This window comes from Oncorhynchus masou, chromosome 12 (genome assembly GCF_036934945.1).
Source record: "Oncorhynchus masou masou isolate Uvic2021 chromosome 12, UVic_Omas_1.1, whole genome shotgun sequence".
NCBI lineage: Eukaryota > Metazoa > Chordata > Actinopteri > Salmoniformes > Salmonidae > Oncorhynchus > Oncorhynchus masou.
Window position 1 is genome coordinate 17134669 of NC_088223.1, and position 18575 is coordinate 17153243.

The 18575-nt window shown below is 46.4% G+C and overlaps 1 protein-coding gene across 1 annotated transcript in view; it reads right to left on the reverse strand.

The window, feature by feature from the left end:
* LOC135549039 (raftlin-like) overlaps nucleotides 1-18575 on the reverse strand; it is a 67270-nt gene that overhangs the window by 42772 nt on the left and 5923 nt on the right. Inside the window, exon 2 of the mRNA XM_064979108.1 lies at nucleotides 11311-11476. Within this exon, the coding sequence (XP_064835180.1) occupies nucleotides 11311-11458 (148 nt within the window). The 5' untranslated portion in view covers nucleotides 11459-11476. The remainder of the gene's footprint in view (nucleotides 1-11310; nucleotides 11477-18575) is intronic.

The window sequence follows — 18575 nt, forward strand, 5'->3', positions numbered from 1 at the left end:
AATTTGCAAATAAATTCATAAAAAATCCTACAATGTGATTTTCTGGATTTTCCCCCCTCATTTTGTCTGTCATAGTTGAAGTGTAGCTATGATGAAAATTACAGGCCTCTCATCTTTAAGTGGGAGAACTTGCACAATTGGTGGCTGACTAAATACTTTTTTGCCCCACTGTATATATATATATATGTGTGTGTGAATTGAGTTGTATGTGTAATAAGGTGTGTGTGTATGTATACACAGTATATATTAGTACATATATATATATATATATATATACACTGCTCAAAGCAATAAAGGGAACACTTAAACGACACAATGTAACTCCAAGTCAATCACACTTCTTAAAATCAAACTGTCCACTTAGGAAGCAACACTGATTGACAATAAATTTCACATGCTGTTGTGCAAATGGAATAGACAACAGGTTGAAATTATAGGCAATTAGCAAGACAACCCCAATAAAGGAGTGGTTCTGCAGGTGAGGACCACAGACCACTTCTCAGTTCCTATGCTTCCTGGCTGATGTTTTGGTCACTTTTGAATGCTGGCGGTGCTTTCACTCTAGTGGTAGCATGAGACGGAGTCTACAACCCACACAATTGGCTCAGGTAGTGCAGCTCATCCAGGATGGCACATCAATGCAAGCTGTGGCAAGAAGGTTTGCTGTGTCTGTCAGCGTAGTGTCCAGAGCATGGAGGCACTACCAGGAGACAGGCCAGTACATCAGGAGACGTGGAGGAGGCCGTAGGAGGGCAACAACCCAGCAGCAGGACCGCTACCTCCGCCTTTGTGCAAGGAGGAGCAGGAGGAGCACTGCCAGAGCCCTGCAAAATGACCTCCAGCAGGCCACAAATGTGCATGTGTCTGCTCAAACGGTCAGAAACAGACTCCATGAGGGTGGAATGAGGGCCCGACGTCCACAGGTGAGGGTTGTGCTTACAGTCCAACACCGTGCAGGACGTTTGGCATTTGCCAGAGAACACCAAGATTGGCAAATTCGCCACTGGCGCCCTGTGCTCTTCACAGATGAAAGCAGGTTCACACTGAGCACATGACAGACGTGACAGTCTGGAGACACCATGGAGAACGTTCTGCTGCCTGCAACATCCTCCAGCATGACCGGTTTGGCGGTGGATCAGTCATGGTGTGGGGTGGCATTTCTTTGGGGGGCCGCACAGCCCTCCATTTGCTCGCCAGAGGTAGCCTGACTGCCATTAGGTCCCGAGATGAGATCCTCAGACCCCTTGTGAGACCATATGCTGGTGCGGTTGGCCCTGGGTTCCTCCTAATGCAAGACAATGCTAGACCTCATGTGGCTCGAGTGTGTCAGCAGTTCCTGCAAGAGGAAGGCATTGATGCTATGGACTGGCCCGCCCATTCCCCAGACCTGAATTCAATTGAGCACATCTGGGACATCATGTCTCGATCCATCCACCAACGCCACGTTGCACCACAGACTGTCCAGGAGTTGGCGGATGCTTTAGTCCAGGTCTGGGAGGAGATCCCTCAGGAGACCATCCTCCACCTCATCAGGAGCATGCCCAGGCGTTGTAGGGAGGACATACAGGCACGTGGAGGCCACACACACTACTGAGACTCATTTTGACTTGTTTTAAGGACATTACATCAAAGATGGATCAGCCTGTAGTGTGGTTTTCCACTTTAATTTTGAGTGTGACTCCAAATCCAGACCTCCATGGGTTGATAAATTTGATTTCCATTGATAATTTTTGTGTGATTCTGTTGTCAGCACATTCAACTATGTAAAGAAAAAAAGTATTTAATAAGAATATTTCATTCATTCAGATCTAGGATGTGATATTTTAGTGTTCCCTTTATTTCTTTGAGCAGTGTATATATATATATATATATGTGTGAATTAAGGTGTGTGTGTGTGTCGCCTGTCTATATGCTTGTCATCCTCTCTCAATTCATCTCATTTGCATATGGGCCTGGAAAGAAGATTGTCTGAATAAATGAACTGCGCCACACAGAGACGTGTTAGCCATGTCATTCTCCATTCTGTTCCCCAGACCATCATCTGGCCTGTTCTCTCTCTCTCTCACACACACACACACACACACACACACACACACACACACACCCCCTTCACTCACACACACACACACACACACACACACACACACACACACACACACACACACACACACACACACACACACACACACACACACACACACACACATCTATCATATAGAAACATAAGTCAGACCATCTGAGGAGCTTATTTTCTGAACCACAACTTAATAACTCAGATACTAAAACCTGAATCTACAAAGGGATTCAACCCACCCCCACCCCCACCCATCCCCCTCTCTCCATCTCTCTTTCTCGCTCTCCCTCCCTCCGGTTGTCATAACATCTGGAGATGAATACAATATGATTGTGTCACTAAACAGTCATTTAGGCATCATTATCTTAACACTCCTATTACAATAACCAGTAAGATATCCACAACATACTAGTCTAATTCCCCCTGCAGGGAGGGAGGGAGGGAGGAGGGGGAGTCATTTCATTTATATGTTTACCACAGTGGTTTTAAGAGGGCTATCATTCCTCTCTGCCAAAGGAACAGCTTTAGGCACAACACTCTCTGGAAGTTCACAATGCCAGGTTCAGATAGTGGGAATGCTGGAAACACTCTCCTCATGACTAGAGTTGTTGACCAGTGGGACAGATGGCCTCTCCTCATGACTAGAGTTGTTGACCAGTGGGACAGATGGCCTCTCCTCATGACTAGAGTTGTTGACCAGTGGGACAGATAGCCTCTCCTCATGACTAGAGTTGTTGACCAATGGGACAGATGGCCTCTCCTCGTGACTAGAGTTGTTGACCAGTGGGACAGATGGCCTCTCCTCATGCCTCTGGAGTTGTTGACCAGTGGGACAGATGGCCTCTCCTCATGATTAGAGTTGTTGACCAGTGGGACAGATGGCCTCTCCTCATGCCTCTGGAGTTGTTGACCAGTGGGACAGATGGCCTCTCTTCATGACTAGAGTTGTTGACCAGTGGGACAGATGTCCTCTCCTCATGCCTCTGGAGTTGTTGACCAGTGGGACAGATGGCCTCTCCTCATGACTAGAGTTGTTGACCAGTGGGACAGATGACCTCTCCTCATGACTAGAGTTGTTGACCAGTGGGACAGATGGCCTCTCCTCATGACTAGAGTTGTTGACCAATGGGACAGATGACCTCTCCTCATGACTAGAGTTGTTGACCAGTGGGACAGATGGCCTCTCTTCATGACTAGAGTTGTTGACCAGTGGGACAGATGACCTCTCCTCATGACTAGAGTTGTTGACCAGTGGGACAGATGACCTCTCTTCATGACTAGAGTTGTTGACCAGTGGGACAGATGGCCTCTCCTCATGACTAGAGTTGTTGACCAGTGGGACAGATGGCCTCTCTTCATGACTAGAGTTGTTGACCAGTGGGACAGATAGCCTCTCCTCATGCCTCTGGAGTTGTTGACCAGTGGGACAGATGGCCTCTCCTCATGACTAGAGTTGTTGACCAGTGGGACAGATGGCCTCTCTTCATGACTAGAGTTGTTGACCAGTGGGACAGATGGCCTCTCCTCATGACTAGAGTTGTTGACCAGTGGGACAGATAGCCTCTCTTCATGACTAGAGTTGTTGACCAGTGGGATAGATGGAGGAAGTAGTGAATGACTGTTCAGTTGTTAATCAGCACTTCACTTTACCCACAGGCACTGGCCTGAGAGAAGACTGTCTGAGATCCAGCATGAGAAACACTACACTCCAGAATGGGAATTTTGAATTCTGGAATCAGAATCTTGAGCTTCTAATGCTCTTTTAATCTTGACTGGTGACGGTCTGTGTGTGTGTGTGTGTGTGTGTGTGTGTGTGTGTGTGTACGTCAAGAGTAAGTGGGTGGTGGGGATTATTACTCACTCCCACCCCAGGGCTTATTTTACCTCCTTGACATGTCGTCGGTATATTTCAATGACTAGAGTTGAGCAGGAATATACGTGCCAAACACTTACTATAAAATACACGTCCTAAAGCCCTGAGGTTCCCTCCGTCGAGGTATGACACACACACACACAGCTGAGGTATGAGCTTGCGGGCTAGACTGATGTTGGTCAGGGTCATAACACACTCTCTGCATCCCAAATGGCACCCCTTTCCCTACACAGTGCACTACATTTGACTAGGGCCCATAATGTCCTGTATGCTGGAAACAGGGTGCCATTTGGGAGCTAGACAAAATCTCAGTTCTTCTAGAGCATCCATAGTACAGGAAATGTTTGACCAGGTCAGAGTTCAGATGAACTGCCTGAAAACACCCCATGACATGTCTGTAGTTTAGAGAGTAGAATATTTCTTGGTCTGACTACTGTGTGGTCATTTCCTCATCCAGTCCAAGTTACATTTCAAATTCTACCAGTAAACCTCTTCATGCATTCTCTAAAGAGCTGAATATTCCCACCTCACACACTGATAGATTCCCAAAAACACACACACTCCCAGGCATCATTTATATTCTGATAGCTCAATATATCATGTGTTTTGACAGCTCAATATATCATGTATTTTGACAGCTCAACATATGATGTGTTTTGATAGCAAACCATTATATATTGAGCTAACTTACATTTATCATAAATTATATTTACAGTGCCGTGAAAATGTATTTGCCCCTTTTATGATTCTATCTATTTTTTGCAATATTCACCCAAAAGCCCATTTACGATAAAGAAAATGTGTTGTTATTTCTTAACTCAGGCTAACCCTATAACCCTATAACCCAATAACCCTATAACCCTATAACCATATAACCCTATAACCCTATAACCCTATAACCCTATAACCCTATAACCCAATAACCCTATAACCCTATAACCCTATAACCCTATAACCCAATAACCCAATAACCCTATAACCATATAACCCTATAACCCTATAACCCTATAACCCTATAACCCTATAACCCAATAACCCTATAACCCTATAACCATATAACCCTATAACCCTATAACCCTATAACCCTATAACCCAATAACCCTATAACCCAATAACCCTATAACCCTATAACCATATAACCCTATAACCATATAACCCTATAACCATATAACCCTATAACCCTATAACCCTATAACCCAATAACCCTATAACCCTATAACCCTATAACCATATAACCCTATAACCCTATAACCCTATAACCCAATAACCCTATAACCCTATAACCCTATAACCATATAACCCTATAACCCAATAACCCTATAACCCTATTGGGTGTTGCGTAACTTTGTTTATGAAATAAGTATGTGATCGTGTTATTTGTTCCCTCAGGTTCCCTTGGTCTAATATTAGGTTTTGGTTGAAGATTTGATAACATTTAGTTTCAAAAACATGCAATATGGGGTTCAAGAAATCATCATTGTCAATGCTGAAGGCATCCCTATCAAAACCACCCCTGACTAGTCCAGCACAGTGCAGTAATGCTGGACTCATTCACCAGTTAGTGATGAAGGCACTTAGCACTGTTAGGGACATTCACCCCCAGAATTCTGATTGCTCCAGTTAAAGCCTATTTCTTCATGGTCATTCAGAAGCCCTCGGACTGAGAGGGTCACCTCCACCATCTCTTTGCTGTAAACATAGAGAATTAGAAAGGGGGGGAAATACCTTTTCACAGCACTGTAGCTGAATACATCACACACTTCAGCGGCTCTATGTACACTACATATGACAGGTGGATAAAATCCAGGACACAGCCATGCAATCTCCATAGACAAACATTGGAAGTAGAATGGCCTTACAGAAGAGCTCAGTGACTTTCAACATGGCAACAGTTTGGGGAAGGCCCTTTCCTGTTTCAGCATGACAATGCCTCTGTGCACAAAGCGAGGTCCATACAGAAATGGTTTGTCAAGATCAGTGTGGAAGAACTTGACTGGCCTGCACAGAGCCCTGACCTCAACCCAATCAAACACCTTTGGTATGAATTGGAACGGCGACTGCAAGACAGGCCCAATCGCCTAACATCAGTGCCCAACCTCACTACTGGTCTTGTGGTTGAATGAAAGCAAGTCCCCGCAGCAATGTTCCAACATCTAGTGGAAAGCCTTCCCAGAAGAGTGGAGGCTGTTATAGCAGCAACGTTCCAACATCTAGTGGAAAGCCTTCCCAGAAGAGTGGAGGCTGTTATAGCAGCAACGTTCCAACATCTAGTGGAAAGCCTTCCGAGAAGAGTGGAGGCTGTTATAGCAGCAACGTTCCAACATCTAGTGGAAAGCCTTCCCAGAAGAGTGGAGGCTGTTATAGCAGCAACGTTCCAACATCTAGTGGAAAGCCTTCCCAGAAGAGTGGAGGCTGTTATAGCAGCAACGTTCCAACATCTAGTGGAAAGCCTTCCCAGAAGAGTGGAGGCTGTTATAGCAGCAACGTTCCAACATCTAGTGGAAAGCCTTCCCAGAAGAGTGGAGGCTGTTATAGCAGCAACGTTCCAACATCTAGTGGAAAGCCTTCCCAGAAGAGTGGAGGCTGTTATAGCAGCAACGTTCCAACATCTAGTGGAAAGCCTTCCCAGAAGAGTGGAGGCTGTTATAGCAGCAACGTTCCAACATCTAGTGGAAAGCCTTCCCAGAAGAGTGGAGGCTGTTATAGCAGCAACGTTCCAACATCTAGTGGAAAGCCTTCCCAGAAGAGTGGAGGCTGTTATAGCAGCAACGTTCCAACATCTAGTGGAAAGCCTTCCCAGAAGAGTGGAGGCTGTTATAGCAGCAACGTTCCAACATCTAGTGGAAAGCCTTCCCAGAAGAGTGGAGGCTGTTATAGCAGCAACGTTCCAACATCTAGTGGAAAGCCTTCCCAGAAGAGTGGAGGCTGTTATAGCAGCAACGTTCCAACATCTAGTGGAAAGCCTTCCCAGAAGAGTGGAGGCTGTTATAGCAGCAACGTTCCAACATCTAGTGGAAAGCCTTCCCAGAAGAGTGGATGCTGATATAGCAGCAACGTTCCAACATCTAGTGGAAAGCCTTCCCAGAAGAGTGGATGCTGTTATAGCAGCAATGTTCCAACATCTAGTGGAAAGCCTTCCCAGAAGAGTGGAGGCTGTTATAGCAGCAACGTTCCAACATCTAGTGGAAAGCCTTCCCAGAAGAGTGGAGGCTGTTGTAGCAGCAACGCTCCAACATCTAGTGGAAAGCCTTCCCATAAGAGTGGAGGCTGTTATAGCAGCAACGTTCCAACATCTAGTGGAAAGCCTTCCCAGAAGAGTGGAGGCTGTTGTAGCAGCAACGTTCCAACATCTAGTGGAAAGCCTTCCCAGAAGAGTGGAGGCTGTTATAGCAGCAACGTTCCAACATCTAGTGGAAAGCCTTCCCAGAAGAGTGGAGGCTGTTATAGCAGCAACGTTCCAACATCTAGTGGAACGCCTTCCCAGAAGAGTGGAGGCTGTTATAGCAGCAACGTTCCAACATCTAGTGGAAAGCCTTCCCAGAAGAGTGGATGCTGTTATAGCAGCAAAGGGGGGACCAACTCCATATTAATGCCCATGATTTTGGAAAGAGATGTTGGAGGAGCAGATGTCCACATACTTTTGGTCATGTAGTGTATCTTGCTCTCTTTCACACACATGGGCGAACACAGCAGATACACAGACAGAAACGCACAAATTGAAGCTCCTATTCTGATTGATGGGATTTATAGCCTTCCCGTTCATCAGTCAGAAGACTGTTTCTTTCTCTACATGCTCTAAAACTCATCAGCTGACTTCGGAGTCCCGATGTGTCAGTTGAGGAGAGAAGCTTTAGTCACTGTGATCACACCTGACTCATTTTCCCACCCGCACTCTCCTCCTGTCTCTCCTTATCCCAAATCTATTCGCTCCCACTCTCTCCTTTAATGGCTCCTCCCTCCCTCCATCAGAGCGACTATCTCCCATTTTTTTCATCACCCCCACCATATCTCTCCCTTCATCACTCACACCATATCTCTCCTTTCATCACTCACACCATCTCTCCTTTCATCACTCACACCATATCTCTCCCTTCATCACCCCCACCATATCTCTCCCTTCATCACTCACACCATATCTCTCCCTCCATCACTCACACATCTCTCTCCCTCCATCATTCACACCATCTCTCTCCCTCCATCACTCACACCATCTCTCTCCCTCCATCTCTCCCTTCATCACTCACACCATCTCTCTCCCTCCATCACTCACACCATCTCTCCCTCCATCATCCCCACTATCTCTCTCCCTTCATCACTCACACCATCTCTCTCTCTCCCTCCATCACTCACACCATCTCTCTCCCTTCATCACTCACACCATCTCTCCCTCCATCACTCACACCATATCTCTCCCTCCATCACTCACACGATCTCTCTCTCCCTCCATCACTCACACCATCTCTCTCTTCCGCCATCACTCACACCATCTCTCTCCCTCCATCACCCACGCCATCTCTCTCCCTCCATCACCCCCACTATCTCTCTCCCTCCATCACCCCCACTATCTCTCTCCCTCCATCACCCCACTATCTCTCTCCCTCCATCACCCCCACTATCTCTCTCCCTCCATCACCCCCACTATCTCTTTCCCTCCATCTGCCCCACTATCTCTCTCCCTCCATCACCCCCATTATCTCTTTCCCTCCATCACCCCCACTATCTCTTTCCCTCCATCACCTCCACTATCTCTCTCCCTCCTTTATCAACCTGTCCAGCCCTCTCTTCTGCCAACGAGTTCTCTCTTTTCTTTGGTCGTCTGCAGAATCCACTCACTGAGTCAATGGCTACATCCCAAATGACACGCTCTATATAGTGCACTTATTAGGGCACTAAAGGGGAAATAGTGTGTCATTTGAGACGATGATGATGTAATAAAGCAGATTGTTTTGTTGTATTCCTTCAACTGACCGTACTGCTCTGCCACTGTTACTCCTATAGAGAGAGTAGGGAGCCATTTTGGACAAATCCTGTGGTTGATTTATGGTCAAAATGGTCCAAGGGGTTTCTATGCTGCCTTGGAGGATAAAATCCCCAGCCAAGCCAATGTGTCTGACTGAATAAATAAATGTAACACCGTATCTAGGTATAGATAGTCTGAATGGATATGAGCAAACAGACATGGTTATTTATTTGTCATTACTGTGTGGGAGTCATGAAGTCACAGAGGGTGAAATAATATTTCTAATGGAAACTAAATGGAATTAAACGGTGAATTTGACCGTGGGTTCTCTTCAATGTCAGACTGAGAGACAGACCGATTCCTCAATTGGACACACACGCACGCAATGACGTGCACACACACACTGTGTCTCTCTCACATATACATACACACACACACATGTTCACTCCCACACGCACAAACAAATAAATCCCATTGCTGGGAATGAATCTCCACAAAATCAGATAATCCTTCACTCGCGCTCTTGGTCTCGCTACACTACACTACACTACACACACACACACACACACACACACACACACACACACACACACACACACACACACACACACACACACACACACACACACACACACACACACACAGTATCTTCTTTGATCACCTGAGCAGAGCACTGCTATGCAGACGTAAGGAGCTCAGGTGACATCAATGAATTTACCATATAAATGACCTGCCTGTCTGTCTAGAGACATGATGACAATACAACCTAGCCAGAAAACTGTCGTGTGTGTGTGTGTTTATTTATGGTTGTGTGCACTCATGCGAGGTTGTGAGGGTTTTAATGTGAGGTTTTGTATGTGTGTGTGTGTGTGATGCATGGGTATGTGTGTGTACATACGAGTCTACAGTACATGTCACGGATCCCTCAGGAACCTTCATCACGCACACCTGTCCTCTATTCCCACTGATTAGTATTTGTATATGTGTGTCCTTTGGTTTCCATGGTTTTGTTGATTACTGTTCCCATGTCCGTTGGTGGTGTGAGGACCTAACCGTTGATGCAGCTGTTATGCTGCGTGTTTTATATATTGTGTATTATGGGTATCGTCCCCTGGTGTCGTTCAACAAGGTTTATCCTCTCTCTTTTGTTTGGGTACAGCCCAGTGTTTTGTATACGTGTTTGATTTGGGTGTATTAAAAACCCCTATTGTGTATTCCTGCGCCTGTCTCCAAATCCTTTATACCAGCGTGACAGTACACTATGCATGTGCTCCCATCTATCTGAGCTTATCGGAAACAGAGGCGGCTGAATTCAGAGCTGTTGTCTGGTTGGTCATGACTTCCTCTGCTAGTGGTTGAGTTACAAATAGCAACCTAATCCCTTTATAGTGCACTATTTTTGACCTGAGCCTTATAAGTAGTGTACTTTAAAGGGAATAGGGTGCCATTTGGGATGCAAACACTGTACTGAGCTGCTGAAAGTTCTGAATATGGAGCAAATTCAACAACTGACTGTGACTCAACTTCCTGCATCCATTAAATACAAGGTGAAAGAAAATGAATCTTAACATGGACAAATGGTGAGACGTAACAATCCAGAAACATCTCCCCAACTCTCTTTTTTCACTCTCTGCACAATCCCTTGTGTTCTGTCACAATAGCAGAATTAGTATATTTAGAACCCAGCAGCCTCCTGGGGCTTCTCATCAAACAGCTCCAAAAAACTGCAGACACACACACACACACACACACACAGACACACACACACACAGACACACACCGGCACACACACACACACACACACACACACAGACACACACACACACACACACACACACACACACACACACACACACACACACACACACACACGCACACACACAGGCACACAGGCACACACAGGCACACAGGCACACACAGGCACACAGACACACACACAGGTCGAGAGCCATGCATCCTACGAAACACAACCCTTCTTCTTGACACACTGCTCAAACACAACCCTGCTTCTTGACACACTGCTCGCTTAACCCGGAAGCCAGCAGCACCAATGTGTTGGAGGAAAAACCGTCCAACTGGTGATCGTGTCAGTGTGAATGCGCCCGACCCGCCACACGAGTCGTAACCCGGACGATGCTGGGCCAATTGTGCGCCGCCTCACGGGTCTCCTGTTCGCGGCCGGCTGCGACACAGCCTAGGATCGAACCAAGATCTGTAGTGACGCCTCTAGCACAGCGATGCAGTGCCTTAGACCGCTGCTCCACTCGGGAGGCCAAAAGTAGACTTCTAGCCACTTCATATACATCTGGATGGAGTCCTGTGTAATCTGTTCTGATGACTAAGAGTCGAATTGGAATTGACTACTGGATCTAGAAGAGTGTGTGTGTCTGTCCGTATACGTACCTTCTTTCCCCAGCAAGAAGTCCAGGAAGTGGTAGGTGTAGGCCACGCCCACCTTGGTCTCCACCTGTGGCCGTCGGAGGGTTGAAAAAATCTTCCCGGGACTCCTCTCCTCCCCCTCCCTCCGCAGCTTAGGAAGCCTGCAGCCCATCACCCTGCAGGCAGAGGGCTGGGGGGAGAGAGAGAGACAGAGAAAGAGGAGATTGAAAGGAAGAGAGAAAGCCAGGGAGATAAGAGAGGAGGAGAGAGAATGAGATGGAGAGAAAGAGGAGTGAGAGAGAGAGAGAGTGAAGGGGAGAGAGAGATGGAGAGAAAGAGAGAGAGAGAGAGAGAGAGAGAGAGAGATGGAGAGTGAGAGGAGTGGGTGAGAGAGAGGGAAGGGGAGAGAGATGGAGAGAGAGAGAGAGAGGGAAGGAGAGAGAGAGGGAAGGGGAGAGAGAGAGGGAAGGAGAGAGAGAGAGAGGGAAGGGGAGAGAGATGGAGAGAGAGAGGGTAGGAGAGATGGAGAGAGGGAAGGAGAGATAAAGAGAGAGAGAGAGAGAGAGAGATGAGAGAGAGATGAAGGAGAGAGAGAGAGAAAGAGAGAGAGATGGAGAGAGAGAGAGAGAGAGATGGAGAGAGAAAGAGAGTGAGAGAGATGGAGAGTGAGATGAGTGGGTGAGAGAGAGGGAGGGGGAGAGTGAGAGGAGTGGGTGAGAGAGAGGGATGGGGAGAGAGAGGGAAGGAGAGAGAAAGAGAGAGGGAAGGGGAGAGAGATGGAGAGAGAGAGAGAGAGAGAGAGAGAGGGAAGGAGAGAGAGAGGGAAGGGGTGAGAGAGATGGAGACAGAGAGAGGGAAGGGGAGAGAGAGAGGGAAGGAGAGAGAGGGAAGGGGAGAGAGATGGAGAGAGAGAGAGAGGGAGGGAGAGATGGAGAGAGGGAAGGAGAGATGAGAGAGATATGGAGAGAGAGAGAGAGAGAGGGAAGGAGAGAGAGAGAGATGGAAGGGGAGAGAGAGATGGAGAGAGAGAGAGAGAGAGGGGGGAAGGGGAGAGAGAGAGCGGGGAAGGGGAGAGAGAGAGAGAGAGAGAGAGTGAGAGAGAGAGAGAGAGAGAGAGAGGGATGGAAGGGGAGAGGAGTGAGAAAAAAACAAAGATGGGGTGAGAGAAAAAAGATATTTGCATAAAGAAAAACTTGTTTCTAAATATATAACAGTCAGAGACAAGGTGTTGCATCAGAGCATTAAATCCTCCCTCTGCCTGCCGTGAGACACAACCATGGGGTGTAATGTGTCACAACACACACACACAACCATGCACACACACAGGCACAAACACAGACACACACCAATAATACAGGAATATGAATGTGTCAACCATTACATGCCTGGTCGCCTCGGATACGGCCATCCTGGTAATCAAATCTGGGCGATTGGGAGCGACATGTTTGATCAGAATGAGTTAAAACAGAAATGAGAGACTGATTTCTTGCCCTGTTGACCATGACGACATTAGGACTCGAGGAGACGAGAGAAGGAAAGGAGAGGAGGAGGAGAGGAGGGAAGCTAAGGAGAAGACATACTGATAAAGGGTAAACGTATAGAGCACAGTATAGAACCATAGAGAAAAGAAGCAAACAGAACTAAGGATGACAGTTAAGGAACTAGGAATAACAGTTAAGGAACTAGGAATGACAGTTAAGGAACTAGGAATGACAGTTAAGGAACTAGGAATGACAGTTAAGGAACTAGGAATGACAGTTAAGGAACTAGGAATGACAGTTAAGAGAAAGGGGGATACCTATTCAGTTGTACAACTGGGGCAGATTTTTACCTTGTCAGCTCGGGGATTCAATCCAGCAACCTTTCGGTTACTGGCCCAACACTCTAACCAATAGGAACTAGGGGTGACAGTTAGGGAACTAGGGGTGACAGTTAGGGAACTAGGGGTGACAGTTAGGGAACTAGGGGTGACAGTTAGGGAAAAGAGGAAAGCAGAGAAAGAAGGGGAAAGGCAGGGCAGAGGAACGGAGGAGGAGTAGATGAGGATTTTGAGAGGACAGGGTATATGAGCGAGAAAACATGAGAGAAGAAGAAGAGAGGAACGGAGGCTCCAGAAATCAGTTGGGTGGAGCGGAGCGTTGTCAGGCTAATCCGTTGTGACAGCGTCGCTACGCTCAGACCGTCTCTGTGGTTACGTTAATATCCCCGCCAGACATGGCTGGTTAGAGCCGCACGGAGACGACAGTGTGTGTGTGTGTGTGGGGTTAAAGTCACACTGAGCCAATACGGAGAGGTGTGTGTGTGTGTGTGTGTGTGAATGAGGAGAATGTGGACCAACCTCAGCCAGGAAGGGTGTGTGTGTGAGCAGAGTGTCCACCAAGTCCCTTTAGGCTCACAGCAGCTCAGACACAGACATTAACTGAACTAACAGCAAAACGGACTGCATAGAGTCACAGATTTACAACATACAGTGGGGCAAAAAAGTATTTAGTCAGCCACCAATTGTGCAAGTTCTCCCACTTAAAAAGATGAGGCCTGTAATTTTCATCATATAGGTACACTTCAACTATGACAGACAAAAGGAGAAAAAAAAATCCAGAAAAATCACATTGTAGGATTTTTAATGAATTTATTTGCAAATTATGGTGGAAAATAAGTATTTGGTCACCTTCAAACAAGCAAAATTTCTGTCTCTCACAGACCTGTAACTTCTTATTTAAGAGGCTCCTCTGTCCTCCACTTGTTACCTGTATTAATGGCACCTGTTTGAACTTGTCATCAGTATAAAAGACACCTGTCCACAACCTCAAACAGTCACACTCCAAACTCCACTATGGCCAAGACCAAAGAGCTGTCAAAGGACACCAGAAACAAAATTGTAGACCTGCACCAGGCTGGGAAGACTGAATCTGCAATAGGTAAGCAGCTTGGTTTGAAGAAATCAACTGTGGGAGAATTTATTAGGAAATGGAAGACATACAAGACCACTGATAATCTCCCTCGATCTGGGGCTCCATGCAAGATCTCACCCCGTGGGGTCAAAATGATCACATGAACGGTGAGCAAAAATCCCAGAACCACACGGGGAGACATAGTGGATGACCTGCAGAGAGCTGGGACCAAAGTAACAAAGCCTACCATCAGTAACACACTACGCCGCCAGGGACTCAAATCATGCAGTGCCAGACGTGTCCCCATTCTTAAGCCAGTACATGTCCAAGCCCGTCTGAAGTTTGCTAGAGAGCATTTGGATGATCCAGAAGAAGATTGGGAGAATGTCATATGGTCAGATGAAACCAAAATAGAACTTTTTGGTAAAAACTCAACTCGTCATGGACAAAGAATGCTGAGTTGCATCCAAAGAACACCATACCTACTGTGAAGCATGGAGGTGGAAACATCATGCTTTGGGGCTGTTTGTCTGCAAAGGGACCAGGACGACTGATCCGTGTAAAGGAAAGAATGAATGGGGCCATGTATCGTGAGATTTTGAGTGAAAACCTCCTTCCATCAGCAAGGGCATTGAAGATGAAATGTGGCTGGGTCTTTCAGCATGCCAATGATCCCAAACACACCGCCTGGGCAACGAAGGAGTGGCTTCGTAAGAAGCATTTCACGGTCCTGGAGTGGCCTAGTCAGTCTCCAGATCTCAACCCCATAGAAAATCTTTGGAGGGAGTTGAAAGTCCGTGTTGCCCAGCAACAGCCCCAAAACATCACTGCTCTAGAGGAGATCTGCATGGAGGCCTCTCTCATCTTTTTAAGTGGGAGAACTTGCACAATTGGTGGCTGACTAAATACTTTTTTGCCCCACTGTATAGCCTCTCACTGCTGGTGATGAAGTGTGTTTGTACAGCAGAGAGTAACATGCTTGCCTAAAAGTTAAAAACGTATAATGAACACATAGCCACGGGGAGTAGGGGTGCTGCAGCAACCCCTGAGAAATCAGAATTAAAAAAAATATTTTCTCTACTAGTCCTGTATTTGCTAACTGTTCGAACTGAATTTTGTAAAAGGGCTTTTATGTACTCTGCGCCATCGGCTTGGAACGACTTACAAAATACTTTTAAACTGGAAGAACTTGTCCCGATTGGTGTTTTTAAATCATTGATGAAGGATTTTGAGGCTGATTCCTTGACTCTCCAATGATTCTTTGACTCTCGCTGTTTTATGATTGTGTTGTACTCCTGTGAATTAAATGGGTTTTTTATTACTAGATTACCTGTAGTTTTTCATGTTAACTGTCTGGAATTGTGTAATGACTTTGTGCTGCCTATCTTGGCCAGGACGCTCTTGAAAAAGATTTCAAATCAGCACTTCCTGGTTAAATAAAGGTTAAATAAATATCTGCAGCGAGGGAAGTACTGCACTGGGCCTTTACAGCTATGAATCAACAACATTTTAGATGCAATCACATAATTCATCTTCCCGTAGATTGTTTTCTCTCCTTACTCATCCAGGTAAATTCATGGAGAACATGCCTTCATTTTCAATAACTTCAAGAGGAAACTCATCTTCAGGCTGTTATCTTCTATAATGAGTTGGAGAGAAAATTCTCACACACACAGAGAGAGAGAGAGAGCGAGATTGAGAGAGGGATTGAGAGAGAGGGATTAAGAGAGGGAAGATGGAGTGAGAGATACTCTCTTGCTTCTCTCTCTCTCACTCCATCTTCCCACCTCTCAATGTCTCTCACCAGAGTGAGAGAGAAAAACAAGAGAGTGAGTATAGCAGGGAGAGAGTGAGAGGAGGGGAGAGAAACCTCCAGACAGCCCTAGCCTCCACCAGACTCTCCAGTCGACGAGCATCATCGCACAGAGACAAAGTATTGCCATGGGAACTGGCTCCTTCACAGAACAGGCACTGGCTGTCATTCATTCCCTGCCTGTCTTCCTTTCATCCTGTCCTTCGCTCACCTCTCTCCATCCTCCCGTTTGACTCTCGTCTGTCTCCATCACTTCCATCTCCCTCCCTCTTACATTCACCATCTATTCCCTCCATCCTGTCCTTCGCTCACCTCTCTCCATCCTCCTGTTTGACTCTCGTCTGTCTCCATCACTTCCATCTCCCTCCCTCTTACTTTCACCATCTATTCCCTCCATCCTGTCCTTTGCTCTCCTCTCTCCATCCTCCCGTTTGACTCTCGTCTGTCTCCATCACTTCCATCTCCCTCCCTCTTACATTCACCATCTATTCCCTCCATCCTGTCCTTCTCTCACCTCTCCATCCTCCCGTTTGACTCTCGTCTGTCTCCATCACTTCCATCTCCCTCCCTCCCTCTTACATTCACCATCTATTCCCTCCATCCTGTCCCTACATTCACCATCTATTCCCTCCATCCCCTGTCCCTACATTCACCATCTATTCCCTCCATCCACTGTCCCTACATTCACCATCTATTCCCTCCATCCTGTCCCTACATTCACCATCTATTCCCTCCATCCTGTCCCTACATTCACCATCTATTCCCTCCATCCTGTCCCTACATTCACCATCTATTCCCTCCATCCTGTCCCTACATTCACCATCTATTCCCTCCATCCCCTGTCCCTACATTCACCATCTATTCCCTCCATCCCCTGTCCCTACATTCACCATCTATTCCCTCCATCCCCTGTCCCTACATTCACCATCTATTCCCTCCATCCTGTCCCTACATTCACCATCTATTCCCTCCACCCTGTTTCTACATTCACCATCTATTCCCTCCACCCTGTCCCTACATTCACCATCTATTCCCTCCACCCTGTTTCTACATTCACCATCTATTCCCTCCATCCCCTGTCCCTACATTCACCATCTATTCCCTCCACCCTGTTTCTACATTCACCATCTATTCCCTCCATCCCCTGTCCCTACATTCACCATCTATTCCCTCCATCCCCTGTCCCTACATTCATCATCATGTCCCTACATTCACCATCTATTCCCTCCATCCCCTGTCCCTACATTCACTATCTATTCCCTCCATCCTGTCCCTACATTCACCATCTATTCCCTCCATCCCGTCCCTACATTCACCATCTATTCCCTCCATCCTGTCCCTACATTCACCATCTATTCCCTCCATCCTCTGTCCCTACATTTGCCATCTATTCCTTCCATCCCTACATTCACCATCTACTCCCTCCATCCACCATCTATTCCCTCCATCCACCATCTATTCCCTCCTTCCCTACATTCCCCCTCCTCACTCCTTACCATATTTTTCTCCTTACATTTCCCCTCTGTCCACGTGTCTCTCATACAGTAGCCCTCTCATCAATTTAGACATTCCCTTCCTTCCTCCCTCCGTTACTCACCCACTCCCTCCCTCCCCCTCCCTCCCTCCCTCCCTCCCTCCCTTCGGTTCACATCTCCTATTGCTCTAACAGCAGAAGGTGCTTTTCCCATAAAGTAGTCCAACCACATTCTCCACCAATCCTGTAAGAGACTGCTTCCGTTTTTAGAAGACACAGATAAACTACAACCACACAGTCCTCTGTGCCCTAGGCCTGTAAACACACTGTTTGTATGCTAGCTAGCACACAGGGAGAACATGAAGGTTAAAGTAAGGCAGGAGGAGACATGCTTTTAATTGGTTCTACTGTTGAAGCTTTTAAAGGCCCAGTGCAGTCATTTTTATCTCAATATCAAATCAATTAAGTACCTTACTGTTGTTATTTTTTTCACTAAAAATTGTAAAAAAAGTAGCTTTTTAGCAAACAGCAATTTCTCAAGCAACAATTTTGCTCAGACTGCCTGGGAGTGGTCTGAGTGAAGGGCCTAATTGGATGAGCCTAATGCGAGGGATCTGTGACCTAAAAACAAGCTATTATTGGCAGAGAGGTTTGAAACTCTGTTATTGGTCTATTAACTTATACCGCATGGTGATGTCACCAGGCAGGCCAAAACTCATGTGAACTTTTCAAACAGCTCTTACACTAAAATGACATTATCTTAATTTTCACCATATTATTCCAAACTCAGTGTGGAAATATATATAAAATGTTTTGACTGCACTGGGCCTTTAACTGGTTCTACTGTTGAAGCTTTTAACTGGTTCTACTGTCCTGTTCTAAGCTTTTAACTGGTACTACTGTCCTGTTCTGAGCTTTTAACTGGTACTACTGTCCTGTTCCAAGCTTTTAACTGGTTCTACTGTCCTGTTCTAAGCTTTTAACTGGTACTACTGTCCTGTTCCGAGCTTTTAACTGGTACTACTGTCCTGTTCCAAGCTTTTAACTGGTTCTACTGTCCTGTTCCAAGCTTTTAACTGGTACTACTGTCCTGTTCCAAGCTTTTAACTGG